This window comes from Suricata suricatta, chromosome 5 (genome assembly GCF_006229205.1).
Source record: "Suricata suricatta isolate VVHF042 chromosome 5, meerkat_22Aug2017_6uvM2_HiC, whole genome shotgun sequence".
NCBI classification, from domain to species: domain Eukaryota; kingdom Metazoa; phylum Chordata; class Mammalia; order Carnivora; family Herpestidae; genus Suricata; species Suricata suricatta.
In genome coordinates this window covers 72,529,559-72,546,773 of record NC_043704.1, presented here as the reverse complement: position 1 = coordinate 72,546,773, position 17,215 = coordinate 72,529,559, and the positions used below count along the sequence as shown (strand labels likewise).

General features: G+C 51.4%; 1 protein-coding gene across 4 annotated transcripts in view; it reads left to right on the top strand.

The window, feature by feature from the left end:
• Window positions 1–17,002, top strand: part of BDH1 (3-hydroxybutyrate dehydrogenase 1) — a 58,336-nt gene extending 41,334 nt beyond the window's left edge. For all 4 annotated transcript variants that reach the window (XM_029939600.1, XM_029939602.1, XM_029939603.1 and 1 more), the window contains exons 5-7: window positions 7,659–7,800; window positions 14,055–14,207; window positions 15,447–17,002. In XM_029939600.1, coding sequence (XP_029795460.1) covers window positions 7,659–7,800; window positions 14,055–14,207; window positions 15,447–15,916 — 765 coding nt within the window. In that variant the 3' untranslated portion in view covers window positions 15,917–17,002. The remainder of the gene's footprint in view (window positions 1–7,658; window positions 7,801–14,054; window positions 14,208–15,446) is intronic.
• The last annotated feature ends 213 nt before the right edge of the window (window positions 17,003–17,215 follow it).

Genomic DNA, 17,215 nt, shown 5'->3' with positions numbered 1-17,215 from the left:
ATCTTTAGGGTAAATGCTTAGGGATGAGATTACCCTATGTCAAGAGTTAATATGTCATCATTTTTAAAGATCTCTCCACATTTGTCATCATAGGGGCTGTGTAATTTTACCTTCCTCCCAGTAAAGTGAGAGTGTCTGGTTCCACATAATTTCAACAACAGTGTACTTGAAGCTTTTTTTTTTTTTAAGTTTCTTTTATTTATTTTGTGAGAGAGAGCACACAAGCAAGGGAGGGTCAGAGAGAGAGGGATCCCAAACAGGCTCCTCACTGTCAGTGCAGAGCCCGACATGGGGCTCAAATCAGATCATGACCTGAGCCAAAAATCAAGAATTGCATGCTCAACCAGCCGAGCCACCCAGGCATCTCATGTACTTTAACCTGTTGATTTTTGCCAATTCGATAGGTGAGAAACGTATCCCAGTACAGTTTTCATTTGCATTTCTTCTGTTGTGCGTTCTACCCTGGTCTTTAGAGGCATGAGGGACCCAGAAGTTGCCCTAGAGCAACCAGTACTCTCATTATTGACCAGAACTTAGTCACATGACCTTACCTGTTTCCTAGGGGGGCTGGGGAATGTAGTCCATATTTGGAAACAGTATGTACCCTGCTTAAAGTTCGGGGTTCTACTGCTCCAGAAGAAGGGAAGAATGGGCATTTAGGACAATTTGCTGTGTCTGCACAGTAGGTGAGATATTTTTCTTTATTTGAAGGCAGTAAGAATCCAGAGAAGGAATTTTTTTATAGTAGGTTTAATATCTGTGAAAACAATACCTGTCTGATGTAAATGTTTCAATACTATGAACAAAAGAAATAATACAGTAATTTGCATTTCCACGGTTTGAACATATTTTCAAATCAGAGAGGGTTTATTTGTGCTTTTAATTTTTCCTTCTTTTGAACTATGAAAGTAATACATATTTATAATAGATTCAAACCACACAGAAGTGGATGATGTAAAAAAGTGAAGTGTTTTTACTGCAGTCTCTTGCCCCAGAGTAACTAAAATGTATGGGTGCACATTTTTGTGACTTTTGCTATTAAAATCAAAGCCTTAGTGAATCGTCTTACACATATCTTTGCATGCTTTTCATTAGTCATTCTTAGGAAAAATTTATAGATGTGAAAATAGTGGGTAGAAAGGTGTACAGATTTTAGGTGTATTCAAATCTGCCAAACAGCTGCCCCCAAGAGCCATATCAATGCCTGCTCCCTGTGACCGTGCATGCGAAAACCTGTTCCAGGACAGATGTGGGATGATGGGTGGGGCATACTTGGAGCGGGGTTCTCTGTATAATGTGGACCTGCTTCAACAGGTCCTGGCAGGAGCTATGATGCCACAGAACATTTTGTGCCTTTGAAGTGCCTTCTCCATGTCTTACACAGCTCTGCCATTATGGTGGCTTGCCCAGTGACACAGGGCTGTACCCTGACTCCACAGTGCAGAGCAGAGGCTGCTGAGTGCTAAAGAGGAGCTTTTGAGAGAGAGTCAGGGCCTTGGAGTCTAGTCCCGTATCAGCCCCTAGCCTGGGACTAGGCACTTCCTCTCCCTGAGCCCCTTACTTGTAATAGAGGGTTGGACTGGGTGCTCTTGTTTCTTCCACTCCCATGGCAGTGACTCTGATATAGTGACTGCTATTTTCTTTGTTTTTTTTTAATTTTTTAAGTGTTTTATTTATTTTTGAGAGAGAGAGATAGCGTGAGCAGGGGAGGGTCAGAGAGAGAGGGAGACACAGAATCTGAAGACAGGCTCCAGGCTCTGAGCTAGCTGACGCGGGGCTTGAACCCACAAATGTGAGATCATGACCTGAGCCGAAGCCAGACACTCAGGTGTCTGAGCCAGTGACTGCTATTTTCTTCAAAATACCGGACAAGGTCACTGCCAGATTATGTCTGTTGGTGCTACTTCTTGACTATTTTGATATCATAGTCTGTCTTTTCTGGTCAAAAGCTAGAGGAGGCAGAAGTCACTAGGGGTTTGAATTAATTATGCACAACAGAAAGCATTCAGAGCCACCAGAAATCTGGGAAAAGTGCTGTAGGAATTGAAAACAGGAGATGAGTCTCCAGCCTGCTTCTGAGATGTTAAGCCACATGGTGGATTCTGACTACTTCTGTGCCCGAACACGCCTCATGCTCTTATCTCGGTCTCTGGGCCAATTTAAGGACTTGGCTCCAGCAGATGTCTCTCTTCTCCTACATCATTAACTCCTCCCTTTCTACTAAATCATTTGGGTGCATATACATGCATGCACACACACACACACACTCTGACACAACCCCATATCCTGTGTATGCTACTGCCTTATTTCTCTGCACCGCCAGAGAGTGGTTGGTAGTAGATATTTTTACCTATATTTTTACCTTCCCATTTTCTTTTCAATCCATCTAGATTGGGTTTTGGGCCCCACCGCTCTGTTTATTTGTTCTTTTATCCAACAAGTATTTATTGAGTCCCTACTGTGATCTAACAATATTCCCCTTTTGAGAGACAGCATATACCAATTCAGGGAGGGTAAGCTTCCTTGTGGGGGAGGGGAGATGCACAGGGAGATAGAGAAGACAAATATGTAAATTGCTTTTCTATGGGATGTTGAAGCTGTTTAAAAATAAAGCAGGAAAAGACGATGGAAGGTGATTTTGGTGGAGGGGGTGTTGAGTTTGAAGAGGGAAGAAAGACCTTACCGAGAAAGTGACATTGGAAGGAGGCAAGGGGTAAGGGAGCGGGCCTTGCAGATTCCAGGGGGAAGAGAGGACAGCCAAGCCAAAGCCCCAGGCAGGGCGCATGCCTGTATGTGTCAGATAAGAGCAGGAGGCCTCCTTGGCTGCAGTGAGGGAGGGAGGGGGGAGTGGTGTGAGGTGAAAATGGAATTGTGGGGGGGTGGATCTTGTATCAGAGAAGGGACAGATTGCCTCTCTCTGGGTGCAGGAGAAGGCTTGATAGGCCAAGGTGGCATCCCATTGCCATCTGGAAGGACAAACAGGAGTTCCCTGTGATGGATGGAGTTAGCATACTTAGACACTGTCAGTAGTTTTAGGTAGGTGATGCCCAGAACCCTCATGGAGTGAGAAGAGAGCAGCCGGGGAAAGAAGGCAGGGCTGGACCAGGAAGGACCCTGGATGCCTCTGAACAGCTTTTATGAAGGATCCTGGCAGCCCCCATTTGCTGGATCCATTGGGCACTTCTCAAATCCTATCATACTCAACCCATCAGCAGCTTTAACCTAGCAAACCACTCATGTTTGTTACACATTGTTTCTTGCCTTTTGGACACCTGCTCTCTTGGTTTTTCTTCCCTTTCCCTTCCTCGCTGCTCTTGCTACTCATCCTGTGGTTATCACAATGCCCCAGGCTCCTTCCTCTTCAGTGTTTCTAATACATGTGTTGGATGCTCCCATTTAACATGTTGAGTGTCCTCACTTCCTGTCTTGAGGTGTTGGCCACCTACCAGGACAAGCCAAGGGTCTGTAAAACCCTTGTGCCAGATTAGTCCATCTCCTGCCTCAGCATGGTAGTAAGTGGAGGTGGAAGAGGTTGAGAGGTTGGACAGAGTTGTTAATGTGCTGCGATATTTTCCTTCTGGTCTCGAGTAAAATGAGGTGGACTTCAAGAAAACTACTTGGAGAAACAGACTCTTAACCATGGAGAACAAACCGATGGTTACCAGAGGTAGGGGTGGGGATGGGGGAAACAGGTGATGGGGATTAAGGAGGGCATGTGCGAGGAGCAGGAGGTGATTATGGAAGTGATGAATCACTGTATTATACACTTGAAACTAAGAGAACATTGAATGTTAACCAATCAGAATTAAAATAAAAACATAAAAGTGGGGCACCCGGGTGGCTCAGTCAGTTGTGTCCAACTTTGGCTCAGGTCAAGAGGCAGATACCAGGAGTACCAGCCTCCAAAGACTACAGTCTTGCCCCACTAATGTGCCAGCGCCTGGATCCAACCCTGGAAGGGTCAGAGATTAAGGAATAGATGAGGAAGAGCTAGAAAATAGGGAGAAAGACAGTCTTCACTCCTGCCTGGCATCCCCTGGGCTTCCCGCTCCCTCAGGCCTGGGTCAGGGCAGGCTTTAAATTGGATACAAGTTGGAGTGTTTGGGTCTTCAAACCAGGCTGGGCTGGAGTTACTTGAGTAGCAGAATGAACTGGACTCTTTAAGTCAAACAAAGAGGCTCTCTATTATCTGAGAGTGTGTGGAATTGCTACAAAAATTGCTTGAGATTTCATCCAGGGGTAGAAAAGAGAGTTGACAGGTGAAATTTAAAGAGATAGTGGAAGGGGCACCTGGGTGGCTCAGTCAGTTAAGTGTCTCATTGTGGCTTAGGTCACGATCTCATGGTTTGTGAGTTCAAGCCCCGTGCTGGATTCTGTGCTGACAGCTCAGAGCCTGGAGCCTGCTTTGAATTCTGTGTGTGTCTCTCTCTGTTCCTCCCCTGCTCACGTTCTGTCTCTCTCTGTCTCTGAAAAATAAATACATGTTAAATAAATAAATAAAGGGATAGTGAAAGAAGTGGGCTTATCAGTAAACCCGTTACATAGGCGCCAGCACAGCAAGACTGAAAACTTGTCCCTGAGCAGCAGGACAGAAACCCTGGAGCCAGGGAGGCAGTGCAGTCCAGGCAGTGTGGCCTTGGACTGGGGACAGGTGGATCTGGAAGGGGACCAGCTGCCCTGGTCTGCAGCCGTTGGGCTGAGGGTGGCCGGGAAGCTTTCCTCCAAGCAACTGGGGGCACACTGACCATCTTTGTCCCTGCTAACGTGGCTGCCAGGAGCAGGATGTGGAGCCTGCTCAGTGATGAGGACTCCTGGGGACAACTGTCAGGTGAAGGTAGGAAGTGGGTTTCTCTCTGTGGGTCCTGAATGCGGAGCCTGAAGCTGTGAGCAGTGAGATTAACCCCTGGTTTCCTCTGAGGGAAGGCTCTTAGCTGCTCTGCTGCCAGACTAAGTTCACATGGGCCCCCTGACACGGGTGAGGATCCTTCCCTGGGGACTTCGGGGACATTGGCTGGCTAGAGGCTCAAGGAGAGAGGTCTGACGTGGGGTCCAAGAGTTGCTGAAAGGTGGTGGCAGGTGTAACAAAGTCCAGGAAGAAGACAGGACACGCAGGTGCCTCTCCTGGTGGAAGCAGTCATCAGTACCCCTTGGACGCTCGGACCACTTGGGCTCTGCTCCGAGGGGCCTTCAAGGAAGCCCAGTACGAAGACTGCATCAACACAAGATACGTGTTTTTGTGATGCCTGTACGCTGTCTGTGGAAGAGAGAGGTGTCTGTGGGCACCAGCCTCTCCCACCTCCAGACCTGAAGATGGCGTCATCCCAGCGAGTTCTCTGCTGGTGGACCCTCTGTGGGGACAGCTGCAGAAGCTCTACCTGTAGATGGAGCACCTGCTGTGTTGTCTGGGAAGGGCCACACATGCTGCGTCTCTCAGGGGAGGCTCCCTACGGAGGAGAGGATGATTGTTTTGGGGTGTAGGGGATCTTAGTGGGGAGGATCAGCCTGACCTCCTGTATGCTGCCTGCGTTTTCTCCACACTACAATCCACCCTGTGACCTCTACCCTCACTATCTGAGCTCCTCCTGGGCAGTCTACACCATCCGTGGACTGTGAAAGTCACTCCTCGTTTTGGGCTGAATTTGACTTCCTGGCCCTGCTTCCGTTTTGTGGGCTGCCTAAGACAAGTCTGCTCCCTCGCTGTCCTGTTCTCCCCAGGTCTCTCTCCGGAGTGATTATCTCCAGCACCTTTGACCCCATTTGACACAGTCCCTTCGCCATTCTCTCCTCTGACCTGTGTGATGCAGATCGTCCAGTCCTGAGGTTAGAGTCTTCCTGGTTCAGACCACTTAACAAGGCTCAGCCTTATTTGTGGAGAACTTTTACATACTGACGTCCTTGTGCTTCCTACTCTTGCCCTTGCCGAGGCTGTTTGCTTCAGTACCACTTGCAGCTCAGGCAAGCCCTTGGCTGGGAGTAAGGATCTCTCCCTCACGTCTGCATCCGGCAGCTCCCCTTATAAGATGTCCTTATAAGTAGTCCTCTTATAAGAGGCATTACCACTTCATGCGCCACTGAGAAAGTCACTGTCGATTAAATTATAACCGACAGTATTTGACTTTCACATCCATTGTAGCTCATCCCTACGGTGGAAAAAATGTGGATTATAGAACAGATGAAATATGGTAATACAACCTGCCTCATGATGTGAGGGCTAATGAGAAATGCACATCAAGTGCTTAGCACAGTGGGAAGCACGGTAAACACTCAGCAAATGATACCTGCTTTCATCCACACTCTCCAGTGGCTCACCACTGCGCCCAAGAAGACCACCTCCTCAGCCGCATTTGCAACCATTTCCTTATGCCTTTGCTCTGCCCACAAAGCCTTTCCTCTGCCTGAAATGTCCCATTCCCAGGGCCCCTCTGGTTCAGTCTCAGCTGTCCCTGCTCTTGAAAGACCTTCCCTGTTCGTCCCACCTTCTGTGCAGCCTCTGACCTCCCGCAAGGTGTCATGCAGCAAATACTGCCCGTGTTGTTTGCTGATACATCTGCTCCCTTCCTTACAACATGCCTCTTTGACAACTGGGGCTGAGGTATTGATTTTTGTGTCTCTGATTCTTAGCACAGGGCTAGAAGGTAATGGAGGCCCAAGAAATGTTTGCTTTCTCATGTTTAATAATACGTGGATTTGCATAGCACTTTATAGTTTAACAGATTTTTAATAAAGATGATGTCCTCATTCTATTAACCCGAGCAGATCACGACAGGTGGCAATGTCTTATCTCTAAGCTGGGAAAACTGGGCACCTGCTAAGGGATGCACCCGGGCACCTGAGCCTGGGTAGTGACCGAACTGGAATCAGAACCCGCTCTGGCCTCTGACCATCTTGGTGGTGACAGGCCCTTGGCCTAGAATAGAGGTGACAAACTGGCAGCCCACTGGTCACGTGTGGCCTGTAGATGTGCTTTGGCCTACACAGTTTTTGTTTTTCTTAATGTAAGTTGCCAACACTTTAAAAATTAAGAAATCCTGGGCACCTGGGTGGCTTAGTCGGTTATGCATCTGACTCTTGGTGTCAGCTTAGGTCATGATCTCATGGTTCATGGGATTGTGGGATTGAGCCCCATGTCAGGCTATGCACTGACAGGGAGGAGCCTGCTTGGGATTCTCTCTCTCCCTCTCTGCCCCTCCCTCATGCATGCACATGCCCTCTCTTGTTCTCTCTTTCTTTCAAAATAAATTAACTTAAAAAAATTAGGAAATCCTAATTATTGGCTTAAAATCTGAGCATCTGGCCACTCTGGGTTACATACATACCCACATAGGCAGCAGCTGGCAGGGGTTGAGAGCAAGGGCCGTACTTCATTCCCGAATCCCACCCTCCCTATTGTCTGATACCCACATGCCTGGCCCGGCAGGTACTGGGTCTGCAGCCTTTGCTTAGAGAAAGACTCCTGCCAGTGAGGCCCTCAGGGCTTGAGCTAGGGCATCTGGTTTGGCTTGATTTGTCATCAGTACTAGGGTTGAATAGAACCACCTGCTGGCTGAGCAGCCCCAGTGGGACTCCAGAGACCACTTCCTACAGGACCTTGGCCCTGGTCCTCATCCTGGAGGCAGGTGGGAAGGAAGTTGTTAAGGCAGCTCCTCTCTCCTCCCCAGGACAGAGGAAATGATGGGGTCAAGGAGCTCGACAGCTTGAAGAGCGATCGACTAAGAACTGTTCAGCTCAACGTCTGCAAAAGCGAGGAAGTGGACAAAGTGGTGGAGATTGTCCGCTCGGGCCTGGTGGACCCTGAGAAAGGTAAGGGGCACCTTGGGGCAGCAGGGGTAGTGTGCTAGCCATTCCAAGGGCACCTTTCCTAAAAACTACACCCCGTTTGCTGGTGTCCTGTCCAAAGACCACTTTCCCTGTTGTTTAAGCTCTTCCTCTTGCACAGTGGGGGGAAGTGGGTTAAATAAGGCAATGCGAAATAAAGCCAGAGGTGGTTTAAGAGTCGCTAGGAGTGATGAATAGATGGGCAATGTTCAGGCCAGTTCAGACAGTGCTCATTCAATGCTAACACTGGGCCTGATGCCAGGCCAACTGCTGGGGACACAGACATGGCCAAGACACAGCCATGGACCTCACACTTTATTGAGGGGCTAACCCTGATGATTTCCACATCCCCTCTCAGGGAGCAGCACACGACAGAGGGACACAGCCCAGTCTCGGGTAGGGTGGGGAGCTGGTTGTTGAAAGCAGATTGTGGTAGAGGCAGGAAGGGCATTCTAGGAGGAAGGGAGAGCGTGAATGATGGTGGGAAGCACATGGCATGTGCTGGGGGACGAGTCAGGGAACAAGTCAGGGGACAAGTCTGGTGGAGGCGGGAGTAGCAAGTGGGGTTGAGCCGGGAGGTCGGCCAGGGCCTGGGGTCCAGGTGAGGGTGCGTGGTCACTTTCTTGAGGCCTGTGGGAGCCACTGAGGGGGTTTTCTGAGGGGAATGACTGGGTCAGCCTGGGGACTGTGGTGGCAGTGTGGAGGGTGGCTTGAAAGGGAGAACATGAGTGCAGGAGTGCTAAACAAGGGCAGTGGGTGTGGGGAAAGAGGAGTGATCAGATTCGAGAAGGCACAGCTGCCTGGACTTGGTGACGGATGCACGTGGGGATGAGGGAGGGGCAGGAAGGCTCTTCTGTCGCCTGGTGCTTCCCACTGGAGGAGCAGGTTGAGGGATGGGGAGTGCCCATGGTTTGTCCTGGAGGAAATGTCCAGGTGGAGACCCAGAGGTCCAGGGCTGGAGGTGAGGCTAGAGTGGGGGAGGTATACAGAGGGGCTTCTGGGAACATAAGCAGTCAGGGGACAGAGAAGGGGTGAGGCAGCTGGCAGAGAGGGTGGGCACTGTGCCCCAGAAGCTGAATGAACAAAAAATTTGAGGGCCAGTAGCTAATAGGGTCACATGGTGCAGAAAGTTGCTGTAACATAAGGACTTAGGTGTCCTCCCAGTTCGGCTCTTGGAGGACCTAGGCGGGAAGAGACACCATTCATGCAGGACACAGCCATGATGGTGCTGCGTTCTGGGCTACCTGCTTCCTCTAAGACCTTTACCTTTGAGCTTCCTGGTAGACCAGGCATAAAGGGTATGCCTCATTCGGTCCTCTGCTTTCCCACAGAGTGAGGTCGGGCATATCTCCTGAGTGGTGACTTCAAGCACTAGTAGGAAGGGGGAAGGGCACCAGGACCCGTACTGGGCTCTGTTGAGCATTTATCAGGCGGGCGCTGGTGCTGTCACTGGCCAGCGGCTGCCTCAGCAGCTCCTGTGCTGTGTGGCTCTCAGAGAAGCTGTTGATTGGGCTGCCAGCGTGTCGCTGATGTGTCACCTTGTCAGCACAGTGCTGCCCCCACCCCAAAGCAGGCCATTCCCAGGAACCTCCGCTTTCTGAGAGGCCTGTGAGTTCCCTAAGTCACGGAACATCTGTTTAATAATTAGCAGGCAAAGCTAGGGCTCCTCTCCTATTAAGAAAAGGCAGAATATGGGTCCCACTGGGATGATTACCAGCTCAGGAGGTATGGCCTGCCTCACCCCTCCCCGGTGGTAAATCCTCCTCGCGCCCGCCTTCCCTGACTGCCAGGATGTTGTCTTCATGAATGATGAGGCAGGGAAACAGCTGCAGTCAGCACCGTAAAGCCGCGTCATTGCAGCCTGGGGGTTTGTGGAGATTTAAGATGCCCACAGAGAGAAATGTTCACTGTAGACCTGAGCACAGAGTTGGGCTGCGCCAGAGCTGGGGGCTGCCTGGGACCCTGGCCCTTGTCCCCCACCATAAGGGCAGGACCATTCGTGGCAGGACCATTTCAGTTCCCCGTAGTGGTCTGGCCAGCTAGCCTCACAGGCAAGGTCAATAGACCCTGAGCCACAAGGGGGAGGCACTCAACCCCTCTGCCCTTGGATTGAGCACAAACCCTAGAACCACCCCGAGGCATCAACTTATCCCTACTGCATTTTTCCACATGACACATTTCGGTGAGGGTCGAAAAACCATACCATGACCTTCCTTAACCAATACTGCATTTTCTGGAAAGAGAGTTGAAGATTTTAGGTCTGAAATAGGTAATAAATCTGTCAGACATGTGTTGTCCAGGTCTCTCTCTCTTTCTCCCCACTTCTTCCTCCACCTCTCTTCCTTCCCTGTGCCCTGCCCCACAGGGCTGTCATTTTCCTGGTGAGGCTGCTGCGGTTCTGCCCTTCTCTGGCAGTGCTGTCCTTGAACTCTGGGTGGCGCCATCCGGAGCTTTCACATCAGCCTGCTGTCCCTAAGCAGGCGGCTGCTTCCAACTCACCCCATCCAGACAGGATCCCTCCCGGGGCAAGTGGAGCATGCGTTTTGATGAGGACTTTGGCGTCCTTCACGTTGGCTCAGTGGAACAGTTTGTGTCAAAGCCAGGGGAGCCGGCCTCAGCGGGTGAGATGAAGGGGATTGTCTGATCAGAGCAGGTGAGCCATCTGCTGCCAGCCCCTGTGCTCGCCAGCAGAACTCTTAGTCACTGGATGGACACCTGGGGCCTGTAACCAGCACCGCCCACCTGCACCCCCAGGAAAAGGCCAACCGGCAGGCCTGATCTTGAAACCATCACTTAACCTGACAGTCCGTAGATACTTATTGAGTACCTGCTGTATGCTTGGTAGTGTGCTGAGCACCAATAAGGGTTTGACCTGGCAGGATAAGTTTGTGGTGTGACACCAGCCAGGTGTAAGTTGGTGGCTTCATCGAAGGACCTATTCAGAACAGTTACAGCACTGGGAACATTATGCCACTGATAGGGAAGACCCTGTCCTACATCCAGGACTCTTTCAGTCTGGGAGTGAGAAGACTGGAGTTATTGTGGGCTTCACTAGAAGTGTGACTTTGGGCTTGTTCCTTCCTGTGTGGGCCTCAGCTTGCCCATCTGTGAAGTGGGAGAATTGCCTGTGAGCGATCCGGTGCTCACCCGTAGATCCGGTGCCCACCCCTAGATCTGACTGCTGCAGGAACATGGGCAGAGTGTCAGCAGAAGCTGCTCTCTTCTCAGGCTGAGGGATGGGTCACTGAGCAGAGCCAGGAAGCAGTGGGGGGTGGGGTGGGGGGAGATGGGCACAAGGCAGAAGAGTAGGACGTTCAGGCTTTCAGAGGGCAGAACAAGAAGCCTGGCAAAGGAGGCCTCACATACCCTGTAAGGAAGGGAGTTATCGGAGGGGGAAGTGGCAGATGCAGGAGAGTCTGGCTGACTCTCAGGATGGAGGTGGAGGACAGAGGCTGTGACAGCGAGACCCAGGAGAGGCTGCTCCAATGATACAGGAGGGACGCCATGAGGACCCAGATGAACGCTGTGGAAAGAGGAAAGAAGACAGAGAGTCTATGACACAGTGGAGGAAGCCAGTGGCAGCACAGGGTTGAGCGCGAGGGCTGTGTCTTCTATTCTGTCCACCTGTTAGCTATGTGACATCGAGCAAGGTGCTTAACCTCCCCGAGTTTCAGTTGCCTCATCCAGATCTGGGTCACCTTGGTATCCAAATGAATGCATGCAAAGTGCTTATTCGGGGGCTGACAGCTGTTCTTTTGATCTGGATCAGTAATATCAACAGTACTCCTTAGACGGGGGAGAAGCAGGGGTGCCGAGGCATCAGATGGGAGTGAGGCTGTTAACGAAGAGGAGGTGCAGGCTGGGGCAGCTGGTGCTTGACGTGTTGCTGTGGGTCAGGGTGCTGGGGTCCCGGGGGGCACTGAGGTGAAAGCGGCCATCGAAAGGAGGATACCGGGGTTGGGAGAGAGCCATGAGTCCAAGGGGTGCATGGGCACCCTTGACGGGGAGGTGGTGACATGATGGGGCTGTCGCAGGGAAACAGCAGCAATGTTCACAGTGAGCATGTTCTAGAATGTCGCCTGAGGACTCCAGAGAGCTCCTAGGTCCACAAACTGATACTGCTCATCAAGCCAGCAGAGCCAGCAGCAGTGTGCGTCCACAGGTCAAGTTCAGTTACACTTCTTTGGATACCAATGTCAGATGTAATTAGTTTTTAGCTGGAAAAAAAAAACCCTGTATGCATTTTAGGTGTGATACTGTCCCGTGTGAATCAAACACAAAGCAGCTGGAAATTTCCATGAACATAAAGAAGACGAGGCTGCCTAAGCGCTGAGTGCGACTCGAGAGAAGGTGGTCTAGGAGAGGACGTGGACGCCTATACTTAGAGGGCCGGTAGAAGAAGGGTGTCAGGGAGGATGGAAGAGATGCTTGAGTATCATTAGTGCCAAGGGATAAGTGAATGTCAGGCACCATGAGTAGTTGGGGGGAGTGGAGATGGGAGGGAGGGGTGAGGGGGGCATGGCGCATCCTTAGCATGTAGCACCCCAGACATCGTGGAGCAACAGCAGGGCTGGGGCCCGGGTGGCAGGGAAATGGGCCGTGGAGGGAAGGAGAGCAGGCAGTGACGTGAGGAGGTTAAGAGAAGGTTCTTTAGGGTGTTGAGACATGGTATTTGTAGACATTAATTCACCTGATGAATATTTATTGAGCATCTAATGGGTATAATGTTGAAGGGAGGGGGCCAGGGGCAAGGGAAGGGTTGAGGTTGCATAAAAAAGGGACAAGGAGTGATTGCTGATGGTTTGGAAGGTAGAGGGTGAAGTGTCAGCCTTGGCAGGTGGCCGAGGCCTCCTGCCCTTCCAGGGAAGAAGAGAGGGGTGAAGACTTCCCAGGAGGTCTGCAGGGTGGGGGATTGGAGTGGCTGCATCACTGCAAGGTCACTGGTGAGACCTGAGAGCCTGAGACGTCAGCTCAGCCACTGTGGGGAGTGGGAGTGAGAGCTCCATGAGCACTTTGTTAGCCAGCAATTTCCTCTCTTAATAAATGTCCTTAATTCTCTATAATTGAAGGAGAAGGCACCAGAGGTCAGTTGAAGCTTTAATTTGGGTAACACGGAAGGAAAGCAGCTAGAGACCAATTACTCTGTCATTTACACAAAACTCATTTCCATGATTAACTTGGAAAGTGAAGCAGAGCCAAGATTCCCACAGGCCCTGGAGGACAGCTCTGCCCTGTGGCTCCAGCCCATCCAGGCCCGGCCCACCAAAAATGGAACTCAGAGAACCCTGCAAATCAAGGCTGCCTCCCTCGGTGTCACTTTCCCCAGTTCAGCTCTGCCTCTGATTTCTGGAGCACCCTGAAGCCAGTCCTTCCTCCTCAGGGCCTCTGTTTCTCTGGCTATGAAAGTAGTCGTCAGAGCTCCAAGGATCCTTCCAGCACCAGTGTTCACTGATTCTACAGAAACCAGCTATCCCCTAGCTGGTCTTGCAGGAAATGGTCAACCCAAGTATACTCAGTGTATATTTGCTCCGATTCTGTACCCCACCTGGGACCACACAAGGTGATGGGAAGAGGCGGGGCGGGTCTCTACCTGCAAAGAGCAGGTGCACACACTGGGGCTTACCAGTGAAAACCAGCAAACAGTACTTGGTTCACAGAAGGGAGATCAGAGAACGGAGTATTGGTCAGAAGGGTGGAGTAGGACTGGGGCTCGACCTGAGGTCAAGCCTTCGCTGAGCCTCTAACTGCTGTGTGACCATGGATGATGGGTCCCCCCCCGCCCAGTCCTCTAGAGAAGGCTTGGCCTGGAAGACTCCTGTGGTTCTTCTGGCTTCCGGCAGGAGAGCGAATGCAGGTGAAGGTGTAGGGGCAAGGATGGATACTCCGTGCAGGCTGCAGGGACGTGACTGCATGGAGCAGAGTAGAAAAGAGTTAGCCAATGTGGGACTCGGGGCTGGAGGCACCTGGCAGGGCTGGGTCATGGTGGGAGCCCAGAGAGTCAATGCAGGTAGAAGTGAGATGATGACTGGACCTTTTAGACTTAAGGGAGGGTCACAGCACCTTTGGCCTCTTTGTTTATTCTTGGTGACTCTAGAAAGTGTCCCAAGAGCCTTGGAAAAGAAGTGGCATGTTGGGGGGCAAAGGGAAAAAAAGCAGAGAGGGGGATGGGCTGCAGGCTGATGAGTGAGACCCGAGGCCAATGCTTTGTGGTGAGTGCAGTTCTCTTCCACCCTGTCCAGGCATGTGGGGCCTGGTTAACAACGCGGGCATCTCGACTTTTGGAGAGGTGGAGTTCACCAGCATGGAGACCTACAAGGAGGTGGCAGAGGTGAACCTCTGGGGCACGGTGCGGATGACAAAATCCTTTCTGCCCCTCATCCGAAGGGCCAAAGGTGAGTTGGAAATGGATCTTCCTCTTGCCCCACCTGTTCATCTTTGCTTAGAATGGAACTTGGTCTCAGCAGCTCCAGCACCCACTCCCCGGTGAGGCTGAGCACATGACTCTCCTGGGCCGTGCAGGTCTTGTAGGTGCTGGTAAGTGGAGGCACTGTGGCCAGGCAGATAGAAAGCGACATGTGATTTTCAGAAAGAAGGGCAAAGAGGTCAGCAGTCTTGAAGGCTAAAAGATTAACAGCAAAAATCCCACTCTTGGGATCTAATCTAGAAAATTACCACCCTTGTGCACAGAGCTGTGTGTACACATCAACTGTCAACAGAGGTGTGGTTAAGTAGATTTCGGTGTACCCATTCGATGAGTTACTGTGCCCCACTTAAAAAATAAGACGATTGTGGTTGTAAGTAAAATATAGTAATAATAACAGTCAAGATTAGACATTTGGAAAACAGGCAAAACACTCAAACCATGTTAGTTAGCCAAGAAGTCACTGATTCAGATTTTCTCCCTAGATAGCAAATGATGATGGCAAAAAGGGGACAATCCATAAGGTCTGTCCCAGAGTTTCAGCAGTGATAGGATGAACCGAGAGAGTGGCTGTAGGATTTTAGAAGAAAACCCCAACCCTCCAGTGACTTCCAGCTTGGAGGTTTCTGAAAGTTGCCCTCCCCACACTGCCCAGAATGGGGCTGTGCCTTAACTTCCTGAGTGCGCACGCAAGGGAGGCAGGTCCCAGGTCTGCCTGGGCTTACTTGGACGGGCTCCACCTTCATCCCAGCACCCAACACGGGACCTATGGGAAAACCTCGAAGTCGCCACTCTCTTCTGCTGCCGGAGACGCTGTCCATATGTCCTAGTCCTGAAATCAGGTGCAGATCCCTGGCCTTGCCTGCTTGCAGCTGCACCCTGACAGGTGATAGCAGTTTATGCCCATTCTTCGTGCCTTCCTGGTATGCAGCCCACTCATGACTCGTCCTCTTGCCTGCCCAGCACAGTCAGCTACCTAGGAAATATCAGGGAGGTTGATCCTGATAGGTGGGTCTGAGCTGGCCTTGACTATGAATGAGAAGGCCCTTGACCCTGGGTGGTTCAGAAGGCCAGACCCCAGCCTGACAGGCAGCAAAACAGGGCCAGGAGACCAGGTTGCAGCCAGGTCCCTGGAAACATGCTGGGCCCCAGGCCCTCTGCCCCAGCAGGCAGCGCTTCCTGAGCAGGTGTTTGCTGTCTTCCTCTGTAGGCCGTGTTGTAAACATCAGCAGCATGCTGGGCCGCATGGCCAACCCAGCCCGCTCCCCGTACTGCATCACCAAGTTCGGGGTGGAGGCTTTCTCTGACTGCCTGCGCTACGAGATGTACCCGCTGGGCGTGAAGGTCAGCGTGGTGGAGCCTGGCAACTTCATTGCTGCCACCAGCCTCTATAGCCCTGAGCGGATCCAGGCCATTGCCAATAAGATGTGGGACGAACTGCCTGAGGTGGTGCGCAAGGATTATGGCAGGAAGTACTTTGATGAGAAGATCGCCAAGATGGAGACCTACTGCAACAGCGGCTCCACAGACACCTCCCCTGTCATCAACGCCGTCACCCACGCTCTGACCTCTGCCAACCCCTACACTCGCTACCACCCCATGGACTACTACTGGTGGCTTCGAATGCAGATCATGACCCACTTGCCCGGAGCCGTCTCCGACAGGATCTACATACACTGATGAGTTTCCCATCAGCCTCTGTTGGGGAGCCCTGAGGGGCGGGAGGGAGGATCTGGTGTCACCTCTTAATTACCTACTTGTGCATTATCCACACACAGTCTACCAGTTTTAGGATTCATCAGAGGGGAAAGCCCAGCCCTACTTGGGGTGCACAGTGCATGCCTGGGCCTTTGCAGTCAGGGTGTGGAGTGTGTGCAGGGCTCGGCTCCACAACCTCAGGGCATACATGGTACATCCGTCTTGCAGGAGGTGACTTCATACAAAGGGTTTGGGATGACGTGTTTATATTAAAAACAGATTTATTATGAATTCTTTACATTTTAAAGCTAAAAATCAGTTAAAAAAATGTATCTCACTTGATCCTTACACCAGCCTTATACGTAAAAAGGACAGATAGGTGTTTCTTTGGTGTGTGAACTTGCGGCCCAAAGAGGATACACGAGTAACCCATTTATTGCCTATAAATGGTCCAAGTTGTGTGCCCCTGCCATTGCTGTAGCATGATTTGTGTCCCAGGGCTGCTCTGAATCCAGTTACCTGAGAATCCTGTGATGAGCTCGGTATCCTTGCCTGAGCCATACATACCATGTGCCCACTGTGCACCCCTTTGCATGTCCATGGTGCCTTGTGTGTGACCCAAAGCCAGCAATTCCAAGGGGTGTGGACATTCTGGAAATTTCCATTTGTGATTTCTCCACCCTCTCTTAGGACTTGTGTAAAGGTGCTTATTGTGTAGAGGTGGCTAAGAGGTGCTTGTTGGTTTGTTTCTGGTTTGAGTCTGCTTAGTTTTGCCTGGGCTGCAAATAGTGTTGGGACATCCTTGGCAGGAGCCATGGTACATAAGCCTGCATCAGGGGTAGGTGCAGGCTCCCTGCCTGTCTCATGTGCTACGTACACTACGTACACACACACACACACACACACACACACACACACACACTCTCCCCCCCCCCCCCCCCCCCCCCCCCCCCCCCCCCCCCCCCCCCCCCCCGCCTCTCTCTCTCTCTCTCTCTCTCTGTGGCCTTTACTGATGGTTTGCTTTCCTGTTATGGCCTTATTTGTAATTAAAAAGCCAGGTCACTGATAGGCAGAGTCTGTGTTATCACTTCTGGGGGCTGGGTTTGAAAGTTGCTATCCCTCCAATTGTCCAGAGCCTGGATGTTTGGATCAAAACCAGGCACCACTCTCTCCCCTCCAGGTGGCTGCCGGCTAGGGCAGGGTCCTGAGTGCCAGCCCGGCAGATCTAACTAGCACTTCCGCCTCTCCCTGGAGGGGCTAGGCCTGCCGCTAGAGGGCGCT